The sequence below is a fragment of the Tympanuchus pallidicinctus genome, unplaced genomic scaffold (genome assembly GCF_026119805.1).
Source record: "Tympanuchus pallidicinctus isolate F22 unplaced genomic scaffold, pur_lepc_1.0 scaffold8, whole genome shotgun sequence".
Classification (NCBI taxonomy): Eukaryota; Metazoa; Chordata; class Aves; order Galliformes; family Phasianidae; genus Tympanuchus; species Tympanuchus pallidicinctus.
This window is the reverse complement of record NW_026294802.1, coordinates 39,205,444-39,222,655: the sequence shown is the minus strand read 5'-3', so window position 1 is coordinate 39,222,655 and position 17,212 is coordinate 39,205,444. Positions and strand designations below refer to the sequence as shown.

Genomic DNA, 17,212 nt, shown 5'->3' with positions numbered 1-17,212 from the left:
TCAGGTATGAGGCCCCTGGAAAAAGTGACTTTGTAAAGAAAAAGGAAGCTAACTCTACTTTTGCTCATAGCTCCAATCTCCTTGCAAAAGAACGAAAGCAAATCTAATGCTGGAAAACTAGATATGGTACCAGGGTACTGAATTTCCAGTTCCTGGAGGGAAGAAGTGAGAGTACAGCTTCATGGCAGCAACATAGGCTATACAGAGAGATAGCTTCAGACTCCTCCTTCACTTAGGAAAAAGCTGTCTTCTTAGCTTTGGTCACAGCCTGTTTTACAATGCTTGATTTACAAAGAAGGCAGCTACAATTTTTACTCACAACAGCTTACAAAGTAATACATATATACGCATATATATGAAATATATATATATATAAAAACTTTCTGAACACCTCTGCCCACAGTTAGAGTGTTCAGTGACATGTGAAGAAAAGCTGAAGCAGCTGAGTTGTACAGCTTGGAGCAGACAAGGCTCCAGGGAGACCTCACTGCGGCCTTCCAGTACCTCAAGGGGGCTTATGAACAGTGAGTGAGACTGACATGGGCAGACAATGACAGGACGAGGGGAGTGGTTTTAAATTAAAAGAGAGGAGATTTAGATTAGGTATTAGGAGGAAATTCTTTACTCAGAGGGCGGTGAGGCAGTGGCACAGCTGCCCATGGAAGCTGTGGATGCCCCATCCCTGGAGGCACTCAAGGCCAGGTTGGATGGAGCCCTGGGCAGCCTGAGCTGGTGAGTGGCAGTGCTGCTCATGGCATGGGGCTGGGGCTGGGTGGTCTTTAAGGTCCCTTTGAACTCAAGTCATTCTGTGAAAAAGCCACGTCTTTCCTTCTAGTACAAATCAAATCAGAATTACAGTACAACTTGTCAGTGAACAGGAGAACAGCTGAAAATGCAGATTTCTGAAATAATATTTTTCTGAAATAACTGAGAACGTGCATTTACTGTTAGACTGCAGACATGAGCTGCTGCAAGCCGTACCTCGCTGTGCAAGGACAGTGACTGCACTGACAGCCTGGATTACAGATGCACATCGCTGTGTTACCCCAGGGAAGTGTGGATGTTTAAGGGAATACTATTGAGGATGGCAAGCCCCAACATGTGCCTTTTCTTATTGCCCTTTTGCATAGTTCTGTGTGACTATTTATATGCACTTTATTTTATGCAAGAATTAACTGAACACTGCTAGAGACAAACAAGACAAAGCACAGCTAAACGCCAGACACGTAGCTCAAAACTCCTGCAGCACAGGGCACTGATTTTGAATCTACAGCTTCATTCATCGCTGAAATGCAGCCAAGACCCACAGAGACTGTAAGTCATTAGCATAAATGCAATGCCCCAAAACAACCAACCTGATGTCTGTTTGCATCAGAACGGGTCACTGCAGGCTGTGATTCACAATGCCCACAGCAAGAACACCTTCTGTGGCATGCAGGTATATCCTAGCTTAGTAATATGTAAAAATACGTATGTACAACATAATACAGTATATAAATATGTATAGCCACTGAGATAGCTTCTGGGCAGGTAATTAAATCTCTTGATCATTGCAGCTACTGCACCCCCACATGCAGGGCAACATGCAGTAATCCCACTACAGCATGGCAAATGATATTAAAGATGATACTACAGAATCACAGAATTATGTGGGTTGGAAGGGACCTCCTGAGATTACCTAGTCCAAATCCCTGCTACAGCAGGTTCCCTACAGCAGAGTACACAGAAAAGCATCCAGGTGGATTCTGAATATCTTCAGAGAAAGAGACTCTAGAGCTTCTCTTCTGGGCAGCCTGTGCCAGTGCTCTGTCACCCACACAGTAAAAGAGTTCTTTCTCATGTTCAGATGGAACTCCCGTGTTCCAGTTTGCATCTGTTGCCCCTTGTGCTGTCACTATGCATCACTAAAAAGAGCCTGACCCCATCTACTTGATTCCTGCCCTTCAGATATGTTTGAGTTCCCCTCAGTATTCTCCAAGCTGGACAGTCCCAGGTCTCTCATCCTTTCCTCATAAGGGAGGTTCTCCAGGCCCCTTATCATCTTTGTGGCCCTCTGCTGGATTCTAGTTCCCTGTCTTTCATGAACTGGGGAGCCCAGAACTGGGCACAGTACTCCAGATGTGGCCCCATCACAGCATGGCAGAGGGGAAGGATCACCTCTCTCAACCTGCTAACCGTGCTCTTTTCAATGCACACAGCACAAGGGCACACTGCTGGCTCACGGCCAACCTGTCATCCATCAGGACATCCAGATCCTTCTCTGTAGTGTTCCCATTCAGTAGCAGCTCCTTTCATCTCCTAAAACTGTACTGCTGCACGTGGTTATGTGTCCTCTGGTGTAGAACTCTGCACTCGCCCTTGTTGAACCTCATCATTTTTCTCTCTGCCCAATTTCCCAGCCTCTCCAGGTCTCACTGAGTGGCAGCACAGCCTTCTGGCATGGCAGCCACTCCTCCCAGCCTTGTACTATCATCAAATTTGCTGAGGATGCATGCTATCCTATCCCTTCACACCTATGTCTAATCTTACACGCTTGAGGATTCCTTCATCCTGGTGCTGTCTCCTTGTACTGTCATTACATTCTAGCTGAGGCCCGAGGCCTCAGAATGAACTCACTGGTAAGTCAGGAGTACGCTCCCAGTTTTACGGTCACAGAAACCACATTTCTGCTCTGTTAAAAAGGACACTATATTCCCCTATTTCCCTCATATAATCTGAATGCATGAAGTCTCTCAGTGCATGGGAGGTTTCCTGAGGGAACTTCCACTCCTGAATGAGAGCCCTGCAGCTCAGATCTTGCTGCTTTTTATCTGGCTGCTTATTTCCACCACTTGGAGCTTTTTTCCATCCATCTGCAGAGGCAGACTGATTATCACGCTCTGTTCATAATAATAACAGCTTATCTGCAGTTATCACTGTGGACCACGCAAGCAGAGAATAACCAGGCTGATACATGCTGTTGAGCTACAGGAACACTTCCCCCAGCTTAGTTAACCCTCTCACAGACCTTGCCCTCCAGCAGCTGCCTATGAAATTTCCAGGCCATTTTAGATGAAATGTTCGGTTTCTTTCTAGATGACAAAGCACTGTATAGGATCTTCACACAAGTTTCTTTACCAGATAATTCTGCATTTGTGATGTAATGTATTCCCTCTGATTATTTAAATCAAAGCATGAAAGCATTTTATCAGCAGATGGATAATTTGAGTTGGGTTATTGCATCTACGCAAACACAGCAGCATGGTTTGCTACCACTGAGAAGTCTGGGATGCCTTGCTAGAGCCCTCAATGAAGGCAGCGGCCAGGAGAAAAGGTTAGTGAGGACATCAGCTTCCACATTCAGCTCTTGTGAATGATAAATACACCTTTTTAGCATGTTTCAGTATTGCTAACAATAACACTGACTTGTATTTTAATTTATGACCAGTGACTCATACACTTCAGGTTCTGCTTGGGATGCTGCTGTCTGCTTATGGTAGTTTTCCCTGATCTTGCAGCAGTGCTCTTACAGGTGGAGTCAGCTGCCACTTTCTGCGCTCCACAGAGCTGCAATGTACGTGTCATAATTCACTTTCCAGTTACGATCTCAAAATAAGGTCCCTTGCTATTTTTTAAAATGCAGAGAACATACATCGCAAAAAATATGCAATCTCCTTTTCCTACTACCATCATCCAGGAGCTTTAAAGGATGCGAGTGAGTACATTTTCTTTTTGCTGCACTTTCATAAGTACAACTCATCAAGAACACAACCTCTTAAAATTCCTTGATGCACCACAAGATGGGTTCTTCCACAGTCAGGTGAGTGCAGCAGGAAAGGCACACTCACAGCAGCTTTCCAAGATTCAGTTCTAGCAGCAACATGGAAGCCAGCATTTGCTGGTGTAATGACAGACATGAAATCGCATTCTCACTGTATGTGCAAAATCATTGGGCTAATGAGTAGCATGCTAAAGATGAGAGGCAAAAGGAGATGGACAATATTTATATTGTCATCTTCAAAACCTCCCAGAGCATCTTAGGCTGAGTACAAATTACATTCTTTCAGAGCTCATTCACATCACCATCATCCCTTCCCTGCCTGGTCAATTCTTTAGAAAAGCTATTTAAGAACTATACAGATGTGGAAAGTCCCCACTACAGCTACATATTTCTCATAAAAGCTTGCCAGTTTTGTACATTTTCATTCTGAGCTCCTGCTTCTGGCTCAACCACTGCCTGTCTGAGGGCCACTTCCACATCCTTCATTTCTCTGCACCGAGGGAAGACCTTCTCAGCCACCGTATTTCTTGAAGGAAGTCATACACAAGAGACTTTAATTTTGCATCACTGCCCAAGAGTCTCACAAGAATTTCCCTTCTGATTTCCATGTACTGTTTGAAATACTCGTTTTAACTCAAGATGCCAATTCAAAATGAAATCCACAAACAGCTTTAGGAACTCCTAAAGTAGTTTCCATACAATGCTGAAAGCAGTGGCAAATTTCTTGGCCTAGGCAGAATGTAGGTCCACGCAGAATCCTGGTTTCTGAGCATTATAATTTGATCTCTTAGCATAGGCTTCTCGTTGGCCAAACATAACACAGCCAGCCAATTTTCCACTGAGCTACACTGGATGTTTTCTGGATGTTTTTCTCTGTAGTTTTACATCTTTATTCCCTATTACAGATGTCCTATCCTTTATAACAGTGAACACAATGGCATTTCTAAGCCTCTTTCAGTCCTTGCTGTAGATAGCTACCTTCATATGCAAGGGTCTAAATACTGGTGTTTTAGCAGTGTTTTAACAAGCAGGAAATATATATGTTGATCCTGAAACTTGGAATACTCCATCTCCACGAATTTACAGTGCTCTTTTTGTCATTGCACTTCATAGACCTTCCCTGGTGCTTCAGAGATCAGCAGGCGATTCTAGCTCAGATGGAAACAAAAGGCTTAGACTGTTCTGCAAATAAGTTTTTAGAGTGGCACTGACATTAGTTATCCCCAAAATCACCTCAAACCCCAGTGCTTCTACCCTGGCTCATAGTAGTCCCCACTGCACATACTGCACTTCCTATCTGGGTCACGTGGTCCAAAGGGACTCCAATAGCCTTTCAACTGTCCTTGGGCTTAAAGATTTATCCTTATTTCTGGTTCTGTAAATCAAACTGGTCACAGCTGAAGCTCATTTTGATCTCCCATCATTTTGCAAACGTGCAGATGGATTGAGATGGTATAATATCTATATAATAAATCCATGGAGATGGGTGTAACCTGGAGATCAGTCCTGCTCGGAAGGAGGTGCTGGTCCCTCCAACAAAAATTATTCTGTGATTTCTATATTTAATCTAAAAGAACTCTTATCACTTTTAGCCAGTCATGGGCCTCTCTGCTGACCATAGCTTAGGATTTTAGCTACAGCAAGGATCAACTGTAATGAGACAATATGGGGGAAGAGAGATGGTACTCCATTCACTGCCTGCACTTTCAGATCTCCTAGCAGTTCCAGAAACTCACCTATGGACACAACTGCAGCACAGGTTAGAATCACACTCAGAACCTTCTATCAGATATTAGCGAACTCAAAACTGATGAGTTTTGACACAAAAGCTGATTCAAGGCTACAAGAACCAGAAGGTCTCAGATTGTCAAATGAGTGTGTCAAATCTAGCCTCCAACATGTGTCCATTCACCCCAGCAACTCACACTTAAACTTCTCAACCAGCTGCATGCTTGGAAACAGCTCAACACAGTGAATTCGCACTGGCACTGTTGGAGGAGAAAGCTGAACTGAGCTTCCAGCCCTCCTGAGCGAACACACAGCCAAGTGCTTCGAGACAGCACCTTGGGCAGCTATTGAAGTAACACAGCAATGGAGTTTACATAAACTACAGACCTTCTCTTATCTCAGGACCATTATTTTTTAAAAAGCCTTTATTAAAAGAAAATAGTGACAATTCACTGAGTATTTAAAATCTCTTGTAAAGCACAAGGGGAGACTGCGTTTCCCTCCAAATATCTTGAACTCTCACTGTCGAATTTGTCAAGTTTATTACAACTTTTACAATCTCAATCCCTTTCATAATCCAGGTTTACTCTGGTATTTGAAGCTGCTGTAGCTAAGCCATTCTCTTTGACCTGATTCTGCAGTGTTTCCACAGCCCTGACTGATGGGAGATCAAGACAAACTCCCCTGGCTGGGGAGCAGCCAGAATCTCAACAATCAAATCTTTTTGTTTGAATTGATAAATTTCTGTAGCCTCTCTTCTACATAAAATTGCCTAAGAAACCAGTGCAACATCCCTGTGAACTTACTGCTGTGTTGTTGGCAATTCAGGATGGCAATGGGCTATCTGTGTTTAAAAACAGAGCCTTTTGGTGACCTGCTGGTTTGGTGGAGCCCACCCTCCCCAGGGCCACTGCTCCAGCAGTTTCAACAGCTCCATGGTCCCACCTTCCTTTGGACCACTGCACATCTGACCTCCCAACAAAGCAGCCTGAGGAGCTAACATGGTCACAGCCTCACAGCTGACTAGCTGAAGCAGTGGTTGATTCTGGCTGGTTCTCCTGAGGATTGGGATGGTGAAAGGAGGCAGGTACTCTGGCCCAGGACTGCAGCACCCACGCCCATCACACTGTACAGCTTTGGAGTAGGGTCCCAGGCACTCTATCACTAATGAACTGAAGACTTCAGCTTCGTTCTAGTACTTGGGCATCCACTTCACAGAGTGCCTCTTTTAAGGTAGAAGAAATTGTTCTCAATAACTAGCACTACGGTTTCTCACTTCTCCATTCCTAACTGCTGCTCTTATGCAGTTTTACAAGACTCTCCTTATGCTATAAAATCAATTATCTTGGTGCAACCTTTTCCATTTAATGCATTCTGGCTGGGAGTTTGGAAAAAAAAAATAGCCCAGGAACAATAGCACTGAAGCAGAATAACACAGAGCAGCAAAGATTGTAAGCGGGCAGGGCATCCCTTTCCACACAGAATGGCTGAGGTTGGTAGGGACCTGTGGCCCAACACCTGCTCCAACAGGGACGCCCAGGTTGCCCAGAACCATGACTGGGAGGCTTTAAACATCTCCAAGGAGATTGCACAGCCTCTGGGCAACCTGTGCCAGTGCTCCACCACCTGCAGCACCACACCAAAGTGCTTCTTCCAGGTGTTCAGAGGGAACCAGGCTGTGCCTGCTGCCTCCTGCCCTGGCACGGGGCATCACTGACAAGAGTCTGGCTCGCACAGAACCAGCTCTCTCAGCTTCATCACTGGAGATGCTCCAAGTCCCTTCCTCATCTTAGTGGCCATTCCATGGATTCTTTCCAGTATGTCCACTCCAGCCTTCAGCTGCCCATTTCCCCAAGGACAGCAGCCCCACACACCAGCCTCCCTCTTCGTAAGCTGTATGAGCTCCGAACCACAGCCTGCCCCATTCCTTTACATCGCACCGAGAGCTCCAGCTGAGCCACATCACCCCAGCCTCTCCCAGCTGCTGTGCCTGACACCGTGCTGCATGGAAGAGGTCAGGACAAAAGCACCAAGGATGAACGATTTCCAGCACACGTGTTCCCCGTGGGGATGACAAAGAGGGCACGTGACTGAGGGAAAGCACTGAGCATGGCCGCACGGGAGCTGCCGCGCTGCAGCCCAGCTCCCTGCAGACAGCTCTGCGTTGCCCTTTCCCAGCTCGCAGCGTGCCGCAGGGCTGGCATCTGCTAGCACAGTGCATCCCAGCTCCCCGCCACACCACCGGGCCCCATGTTTGTCTTTCCCAGCACACAGGCAGTGATAAGCACGGCGGCGCTTTCATACTGCCCTTCTCGTGCTGTCAGAAGGAAAAAGCAAAAGCAGAACTGTGGAGTGTTTGACATTTGAAGTATCTGTGTCACTGAGAGACAGAATTCCTAATCAATTCCTAAATACTATATGTAAGCGAGCAGGATGAACAAACTGCAATCTGCTCGTTTTATGCTCTTTGAACAGCTGTGGAAACAGCTCCTGTAGGATTTTAAAGGAACAGAGAAAGCTGAATTTTATGAATTCATTTTAGCACCGTGAAAGTCTGCCTGGTGGACCCAGCACCATTCTGGCAGGACTGAAATATTAAGAACCACATGGCTGCACAGATCATCCGGCAACAGGAACATGAAGGCAGGAGCAGAGGGGAGGCTAAAAAACCTTCAGTTTGACCCCACTTTGATCAGAAGAATTACCATTCAATTTCCTTTCTCTGAACCCACCGGTTCCTGGACCAAGCAGCAGTGGTCAGGGCACTAACAGTAGCACAGAGCCCCTCTGGTGCCAGGTCCCGGCTCTGTGCCCCAACTGAGCACAGAGGTACATTTGGACAAGGGCAGAGCACAGCCTGGGTCAGATCTTCCGCAACTGCTTGCACTGCACTGTACCTGAGGTGAATGAACACTGATGGACCACCCCCAGGAAGCTGACAGTGACTGTACAAGCTCCCATCACCTAAATCTATATACATGGGAGCCATGGAAACAGGCAGTTAGCACGCCGGTGGCTGCATCCAGATGTGTCAGGCAAACCATTTAATGGTGCACGTCATAAAACAAGAGCAGCATGGAAATGAACACCCAGTACTCTTGACTTCTCAAGTTTGCAGCATGTGCTGCCTGCAGGAGGGCAGGTGCAGGACTGGCTGTACTTCACCGCACACTCATACGCAGTGTGCACAGGCACACACCTCCCCATACACACAGCCTGTGTTCTATCAATACGGCCACAACATCAACAGGCGCAGCCACAGCAGTGGGCATTTCTGCTCGCGCTCCATCTACCAAGAGCTTCAAGCATGTTTAGTGCAACCCAGGAAAAACCATTCTAAAGCAGACAGGAACTAGGCACAGGTTTTTCTGCCCGACCGTGGCCGGGCTCAGCACGGCAGAGGGAGCAGCCGCCCATCCCCAGCCCAGCCTCACACCAGGAGTGGGTCCCCAGGGCTCCCCACGCTCTCACGGCTGCCTGGCAGCAGCTGAGCTGCAGAGCAGCCCCAGCCCAGCGGTGTGGGGATGCAGCACCACCGCCTGCAGGGAGATGTTCTGCTTCGTGCCAGGGTCGGTTTGCAATGCACAGTGTTATTTGGGCATGAAGTACAGTGCCGCATTTTTCAGCCTGCGGATAATCACAGATAAGACAGGTCCCCCCCACTGCTGCACCAGCACCACTTCCACCCAAACCCTGGGCTGCATCCACGGCCAGCTTTGCAGGGAGCTGACTGCTCCCACTGAAGAAAAGCTCCTTGTTTTCCAAGGCATGTGTCTGTGTTGCTGATACATGGCAAGCTCAGCTATGATTTTCCAGCACAGAGATCAGGAAAAAAAAACAACAAAAAAACAAATAAGTGATGCCATTCTTTTGGATTTTTCACCCATTTAGACATTTAGAACCACTTCTAGTATTTAGCATTCCACTCAACTGATTTAATTCTGGATTCTCCAGACACAGGAAGGATCCCAAGACAGCCTCCCTGCTCCCAGAAACAGAACCAAAGCCAACGAGACCATCTTTTCTGTCAGATTAAGCCATCCCTCCCATCTTCAGCCCATCTCACGCTGCTGCAATCTCAGCCCCTCAATGTACCATCCGTGCAGCGCGTTCACTGGGGCACTCACAACCAAGGACCATCAGATGAGCTTATCAATTAGGACGAGCTTATCAATTAGCACTTTCAAGGAGGCTGCCTTTCCCCCTCGGTGCTCTGGCAGCCCGCAGCCGGGATGCAGCCACACGGAGGGGATGCCACCCTCCTGCATCCCCCGTCCCTTTGTAAGCAGGCTGGCACCGCGGCGCACAGCAAACAATACCACCGGCCCTGAGCAAACAGAAAGAGGATGCAAGCAGGATGCGTTTACTTACATGACGATTCAGTGCCAAACATGGCTGGCCCCAGATGCTGCTATTTTAAAAAGGAGAGAAGAAAGAGTGGAAGACAGAGGGAGTGTATGAGAGCAGGGATGAGACCGCTACACAGCAGGGGTCATGAAGGCAGACAATGCAGTCCGAGCTATCCAAGCTGCCAGACCCTCCTCTCCTCTCTCCTCCTCTGCTCCACGCTGCAGATAGCTCTACGTGCCCCCAGAGCGAAGGTCCTTCTTCGGGCAGCCGAAGGCAGGAGCCTCTGTGTTAAATCCAAGAGATAAGGGAAGGCCGGCGTCGCTCCCGCGAGAGCGGCGGGCAGAGATAGGTAGCAGACACCAGATACTGCAATCCCCAGCCCTGCGCTCGGTAAGACAATAGCATAGCTCATGCATGCACTGGATGACGTCAGGACACTGCAAAGACTGACTGCTGCTAACCAGAGGCTCGGAGGGGGCTCGGATGGAGCGCAGCAATTCAGATGGGGATTCCTTTGTCACCAAATACAAAAGACAAAGAAGCAGACGCCTATCTGCTTCCCCGATGATCAACCCCCCGACCTGCGCCTTTAACTCTAACTGAAATATCTGCTATCAATTCACACTTCTCTGCTCAGCTGCATGAGATGCAAAGTGCTTCTTTGCAAACACATCGTGCAGAGTTAATACCGGGGACAAATGTCCAAGTAAATGCCATTTATGGCATTTTCAATACACAATAATCACAAATTGCCATTGCTAATGCTCTTCATTATCTTTCCTTCAAAGAGAAATGAAAACCCTGAGCCAATCTGCACTTCAAAAACCCTCTTCACGTGGCACTAGCCAGCTATCTCATTTACTTAAACCTATTGTCAAAACACAGTGTAGCAGTGCTCTAACCATAGTGAATAAATTACATTAAAAGAAGAAAAAACCCCAAATCACACTGCTATCAGTGATAAAAAAGCATCCTAGCAACCAAAGAACTATTTTGCTTCTTTCTTTATTCCTTTAAGCCATCCAGATTTTGTGTTTCTTAGCCTCTGCAAGTGTCCTTTTTTGGTATATTTTTTGAATATTGGTAATTTCAAAATGTTAAACTGTAGAAACAAAGGCTTCAGCTGACTCCTTCCAATCCCACTGCAGACAAAAGGCACCTCCATGCCTTGCACTGGCAGGAGCAGCAAAGCAGTAAGCTGATGTGCAGAAGCTTGCAGATACCAGGGGTCGTCTCTCAGCACGGGAGTCCAGATGGGGCACAATGAGGAGTTCTTAATGAGTCTCACTGAGCAAGTACATGCAGCTATAACCACGGCAAAGACAGAAAAGAGCTGCAGTGGCCAACATGAAATAGGAAATAGATGCAAGTCCATTAAGCAAGGCACTTAAAGAAAGGCTACCCCTGTTTCTGATCTTTTGCAGTTTACTCGTTACCAAATGCTCCCACCACTCTGTTTGCCAGGGGTTTTTGTGCTCTTTGCAGAATGCACCATGTCACTGTGGTAAGCAGGCAGGGAGAATGGGTAACAGCTAACCCTGGAGGCACCTTCCATTGGAACATCTCAACACATTCAAGTCACCAGGGAACTGCTAGTCATCGGCAGACACTGCTGCCCTAAGAGCACACTGGAAAACAATGCACAGGTCAGAACCACTAGAGCTCACTGGCACCTCTCTGCTCTCAAGGAAGGGCAGCGTGGGCCCAGTGCCCAGTAACGGCTGTGTGCTCCTCCCTACAGCCCTGGGCCATGAGCGGAGCAAGGAAGGAGAACAAGAAGCTCTACCAAGCCCCATCTCCTTGCTGTATTTGTACAAAGGGTCGGGGGCAAGGTGCTCTGAGCTCTTCTCATGGTTACCTCTGCTGGCACAGACAGCTCCTTGGCTGTTTCTCCACTCAGCTCCTCAAACACCCTGTGTGTGTTTGAGCACACACCCCAAGAACACTTAGTCCTACCAGGCTTCTGGAAGCATTTAACTGGAACAGAGCGATGGGAGAGGCTATACCCTGGGGTGAGACATCATCTCATAACACTCTGTGCAACGGGCAACTCTCCATCTCCCCACTGACAGATGGACACCTGAGCATGGTGACTCAGATCAACCCTCAGGCAATGACTAACCAGATGTCTTCAATCTGTTCTTAAACACCTGAAGTAATGACCTGGCACTTGAAGTAATGACCTGGCTGCTGAATCGCAATTAACATTTCCAGACATAGTGTGGGTGCTCAGCACCATTAAGGCATGTCCAAATTATTCCTGCTCACAAAGCTATCCGTGGCACAGGACCATAGTTTGGCTATTCTCAGAACTGAAGCAGTTATTTTGACTGCTTAGGGCCAGTAACACCTCCTTTAACTGCAACAGCTTGACAAAAAGCTGTGGTGTGTGGAGGAAGCAAGCCTTCTGGCTCAGCTTTCAAGTAACCAAGGTAAGCTCACAAAGTCAACATGTCTATTACATGCCATGCCTAAGGCTCCCAGCGTCTTTAAACACCAAACACTGGAAGAAAACCCCTAGTGTTAATGTACAATGGCTTATGGATAACTTAGTTCTGATGAGCAAATCTGACCTTCCCACAGCATTGTGTCCAAAGAAGGTGCAAAACCTAAGGGCTGGCCAGTGACAGCCATGCAGGTGTCAGGGAGCCAGGCCCACTGCCAGGTTCTCACTGCATACGTGGCTGAAAGGCCCAAACCACCCCGACAGCACCTGGGTAAGATATTCATCATACTCCGGTTCACTAGCATCACTTTTGCTAGGTCAGTGCTTCACATTGTGGAGGAAGCAATGCTTGACAGACCTGCACCAAAATTCTTTATCAACTCTACCGAGAGCACTTACAAAATAGGTTTAATTTTACTACCTCCTGCTTTATATAATGACAGCCATACAGTTAGATTAGTTGACCAGTAGAATTTAAAATTTCTATTTTCCATCCTGATTTTGCTGTTGGTTTATTCTGCAAAGAAGGGTTAACAATTTTCACCTCTTCCTATGAGAAAGTCTATCTATCCTACACAGCTGTTCAGATGATGTAAACTAGCATGCAGAGAATGTCAAAGGAAATGTGCAAGAATTATCATTGTTATGATCTTCTCACAATATGCACAAGACATTGTTCAAGCATTTGATTCGTTTACAATATAACTTCCATACATTTCTCTGCGAGCTAGCTATATTTAAAGCAGCAAATATATATTCGAAGTTCTCCGCTGCACATTCATATTTTCCAGAGAAAGGGATGTGCTTCTCAGTTACTAGCACATTTTGAACAGATATTCCTTATTTCTCAATTTACATTACAGAGAATGAAAGTATCTATTTTGTTAATACGAGAGTCTAAACATTAAACAATAGCTTGGCTTTTAATAAAGAAGATGAAAAATTAAATGTCAATTTTATATGGACATAAATTTCGGCTTCAGAATCACTTCTCTTAAGAAGAGTGGAGGCAGGGAAGTGCAAGCTACTAACAGAGGTAGACTCATACGTGCTTTACTCTGATCCATTACAATAGAAACCTTTGCTCTCTCTTGTTGCTAGAGAAACATTTCTTCTTGAGCTTAATCCCATTTTCCATGGGAGAAACTTCAGGAAAGGAGAAGGAATCCACTGCACCTCTGCATGGGAGATCCCACCCACCTCCATAACTTTCACTGGCCTCAAAGATGAGCAAGATTTGTCAGTTATACTCTGCCTTACTTTCCAGCTACCGTGCTCTGTCGGTTTTTTTAGGATGTTACAAAATTTAAGGCATTATGCAATTAATCTGTACGTCCAGCAACCACTGAACTTATTTTGCCTCTACGAAAGTCAGCTCTCTCCTAAATTTAGAGGCAGGCTACCCATCACCTCCAGCTTCTGCAGGTTTTGCTGCCTCCAGCAGCAGCTGACAGCAATTATCGATCTGTGTGACACCAACTGTAGCGACCTCACACCAGCAGCTCAGTTCTACCGTGCTGCTCTCTTTTCCTTCTTAAATGGACAGAGGGAGAAAATACAATGAAAAAAAACCCGTAGGTTGAGATCAGGACAGGGAAATCACTTACCAATAACCAATACAGGCAAAACAGACTCAGTATGGAAAGATGAATGTGATTTATGGCCCACTGATAACAAAACAGACCAGTCAGAACTAACACCAATCTAAAAACGCCTTCTCCCATCTATCCTCTTCTACCACCTCCCCGAGTGGGCTGCAGTCAGTCCATAGCACCTCATGTTTGCCCATTTCTGTCCTTCCTCAGCTGATCCAGTATGGCCTTCCTATAGGTCCCAGGACCGCTCCGATGCAGCTCCACACCATGGAGCTCACCCTGCAGGCAGCTCCACACAGGTCCCCCATCTGTGGGGGTATCCACGGCCATACCTCCTGCAAGCTGCATGCACTGCCACACCACCCAGGGGACAGCCTGCTCCTCCGTGGGCCCCTCTTGGGCTGCATGGAGCTGCTGGAGCACCTCCTGCCCCCCTCCTGCCCTAAACTCAGTGCCCACAGGGCCGCTGCTCTCTGGTTTCTCCCCCCTCTCTCCCAGCTGTGCAGCAGTTGTTCTCTGGCAGCGGCTGAGCCCTGTCGGAGCAGCTGGAGCTGCTCTGCTCTGCTGTGGCATGGGGCACTGCACTGCTACCAACACCTTGCCATGTAAGCCTGATACACCAACAAAATACTGCAAGGGTGTTTTCCAGGCTATGGAGAATAACGGACAACAATGACAGCACACATCACTGAGCTGCAGGTGACTTCAGAGTTTCTATGGCCTTATTTTGCTCAACTTTTCTGGCACTTCATTAGCTGCAGTAAACATATCCGGTGAATAATTCACGAGCATGCTGGGGAGGATCTTCATTAACGGTACAATTTCACTGTGAAGAAACATCCGATATTCATCATTTTAGGAAACAGAGGAACTCTCCCAGTGCCCAGGCCAGCAACTGAGAGCGGAGGTGCCTGGTTCCCAAGAGACAAGATCACACCAGGAGCCAACTGCCCAGAAGCTGGGCCAGTAGCACGGTGGAAAATATCCCTGGATATCTGAGCCATTCCCTCAGTTCCCTTATTTCACTGGCACAGAGAGGAAGGAGTGAACTGGCAGAGAAAGAAATGCCAAGGTCTCTAAACTGATTAACATACAAAGCAGAATTTAGACCAGAACGGCTTCCTGACTACAGGACTGTTTTTATTATTTTTTGCTCTTGCACTGGTTTTTCAGATATTTCTGAATAGTCCGTATCGTGTTTATGCAACCCCATTTCACATAATTCTTTTTCTGCAGCAATTTTAGCCAACTAATGCCTCAAAGACTAAGTTTTTGGAGCATGCACACACACAAATGACAAGAAGTGAAGAATACATATTTCATTTTTCCACCAAAAATGTTCTTATGTCTGTGTTGGTCATAATCTGAGATAGAAAGTCCAACTGATAGATTTCATTTTTGAAAAGAGATATGAAATGAGCCATAATAGAGCACTGTCAGATTATTGTAGTATTTTTTAACTTTAATTCTAAAAAAAAATAGCTTCAGCGCTGCTCTTTACATGATTATTGCAATCTGTTTTTTATGGGAAGAGCTCAGCAATCAGCAGAGAAGCTCCCTGTGCTCTGCATCCCCCAGGACACTCTTCCGGAACGCTCCTAATGGACACAAAGCTCTGGCAGTTAACAAATGGCAGTGCACTGCACACAGAGAGCTTTACGTAAAGAATACTGCAAATGAGAGAGAAGAAAAAAAAGAAAGGATTAGCCCAGCGCAGCATTTAATGCTAGGGTAAGGCTGAAGCTGTGGGTGCCTGACAGGCATCTCTTCACATGGCTCATTGTTTGCTCCTCATCAGAGTCACTATCTTAAGGAAATCTCAAATCTTAGGTCCCTATCTTCTGCAGGTGATAAAGCCCTGAGACCCTAGGCAATAAAATCTAATTTTCCTCCAGTAGCCCCTGGACTATACTTGAATAGCTGGGGTCCACTGACAGAACAAGAGAGTAGAAAGGTACTCCTACTCCTTACAACAAATGATACAGGTTCAGTCTGCCATTTTCTACAACCACTTCCCTTCCTATAATCAGTGCGAGACTGAAAATTATGCAGTATTATCTAATAAATGGCAGAATATATCTCATCTTCTGTGCAATGCTGTCAAAAGATCAGGATGATGACTCACCTCTTTTTTATTTCAGTTTTGTTGGTTTTGTTTTCAGTTTGGTCAGTTTTGTTTTAAACACAGAACAATACCCAAAACTATGTACACAGTTACCAACACAGTGGGACTACCTGCTCACTGTGTGCAAACAACATTTCCAACCTAAATTAAATGCATTAGTTTTCAATAAGATCAAGTCCCAGGCCTCAACAGAGCATGACTTCATTAAATTCTGAGAGCCAGTTTTGTCCCAAACACATTCAACTGAGTGGTGAAACAGGGCCATGGCTGTATCTGAAAAATGTACGGCAGAACACACCAGCTTTTGTAATGAGCCAGGAGAGCTTGAAAGCCAAGGAAGCAACCAGTGAGCACTGTGGTTAAATCAAACACATTTCATTAAACAGCTATTCATATGCATTTTTAAAGTAGTAAAATATTAGAAGAATGAAGATGAAGAGTGTGTATTTTCTACACTGAGGGAAATGCCTGAAATATTTTGTGGGATTTTTTGTTTTTTCATCCTAAAATTAGGGTCATTTCCACAGATCTATGCCAAAGGACTGCACATACGTACGTGCAAAAGCTTCAAATGTACGAGTGAGCAGAGGTGGATAACAAATTAAAAATAGATTATAAACAAACCAACATTTTTAATGCAACTCTGAGGGATGAGAGATTAGGATTAAGGCCTATTCATAATAAACCACATGCAAACTGGTATCAGTGAGAACACGTGTGCCCCAGAAAAAGAAAACACAAAAATATCTAATTTATATGCAAAAATAGTGAAACAGAGAGAAGGTTTAGAACAGTAGTAAACACTGCCAACACAGCATTATGATCCATATTAATAATGGTGACTGATCTAATGCCAAAACTTCACAGCTAGGACTAAGTTTGGTTGTTGAGACAGGAAGATTAAATTTAAATTAATTCTCAGTCTGAATAAACATGGGGAAAATGTGAGATTTGACTTTACAAATAGCAATTGCACATACAGGAAAAATTAAGGACTTCTAAGTTTACAAGGGAATACCCACAAGACAGTAGAAGAAGGTGTGTGAGCTATTTAGCACAGCTTTTTGAAGGAAATAAGATTCACATGGACACGCTGCCTGTGTGCACAAGTCCTTAATAACTGGAGTTAAAAGTGCTTAATAACTGGAAGCATCATCCACGGCAACCCCACTTTGCAGAGGGACAGGAGAAACCAAGCATCCTGGGTG

At 45.9% G+C, this 17,212-nt stretch overlaps 1 protein-coding gene across 4 annotated transcripts in view; it reads right to left on the bottom strand.

Annotated features, from left to right (window-relative positions):
- The window catches only part of ST7 (suppression of tumorigenicity 7), a 134,108-nt gene that overhangs the window by 84,331 nt on the left and 32,565 nt on the right, over nt 1-17,212 (bottom strand). The window contains exon 1 of one of the 4 annotated variants that reach the window (XM_052668456.1): nt 9,860-10,204. The exons of the other annotated variants lie outside the window; for them this stretch is intronic. Within the exon in view, the coding sequence (XP_052524416.1) occupies nt 9,860-9,881 (22 nt within the window). The 5' untranslated portion in view covers nt 9,882-10,204. Of the gene's footprint in view, nt 1-9,859; nt 10,205-17,212 lie in introns of those variants that run through there. 4 annotated transcript variants of the gene reach the window in all.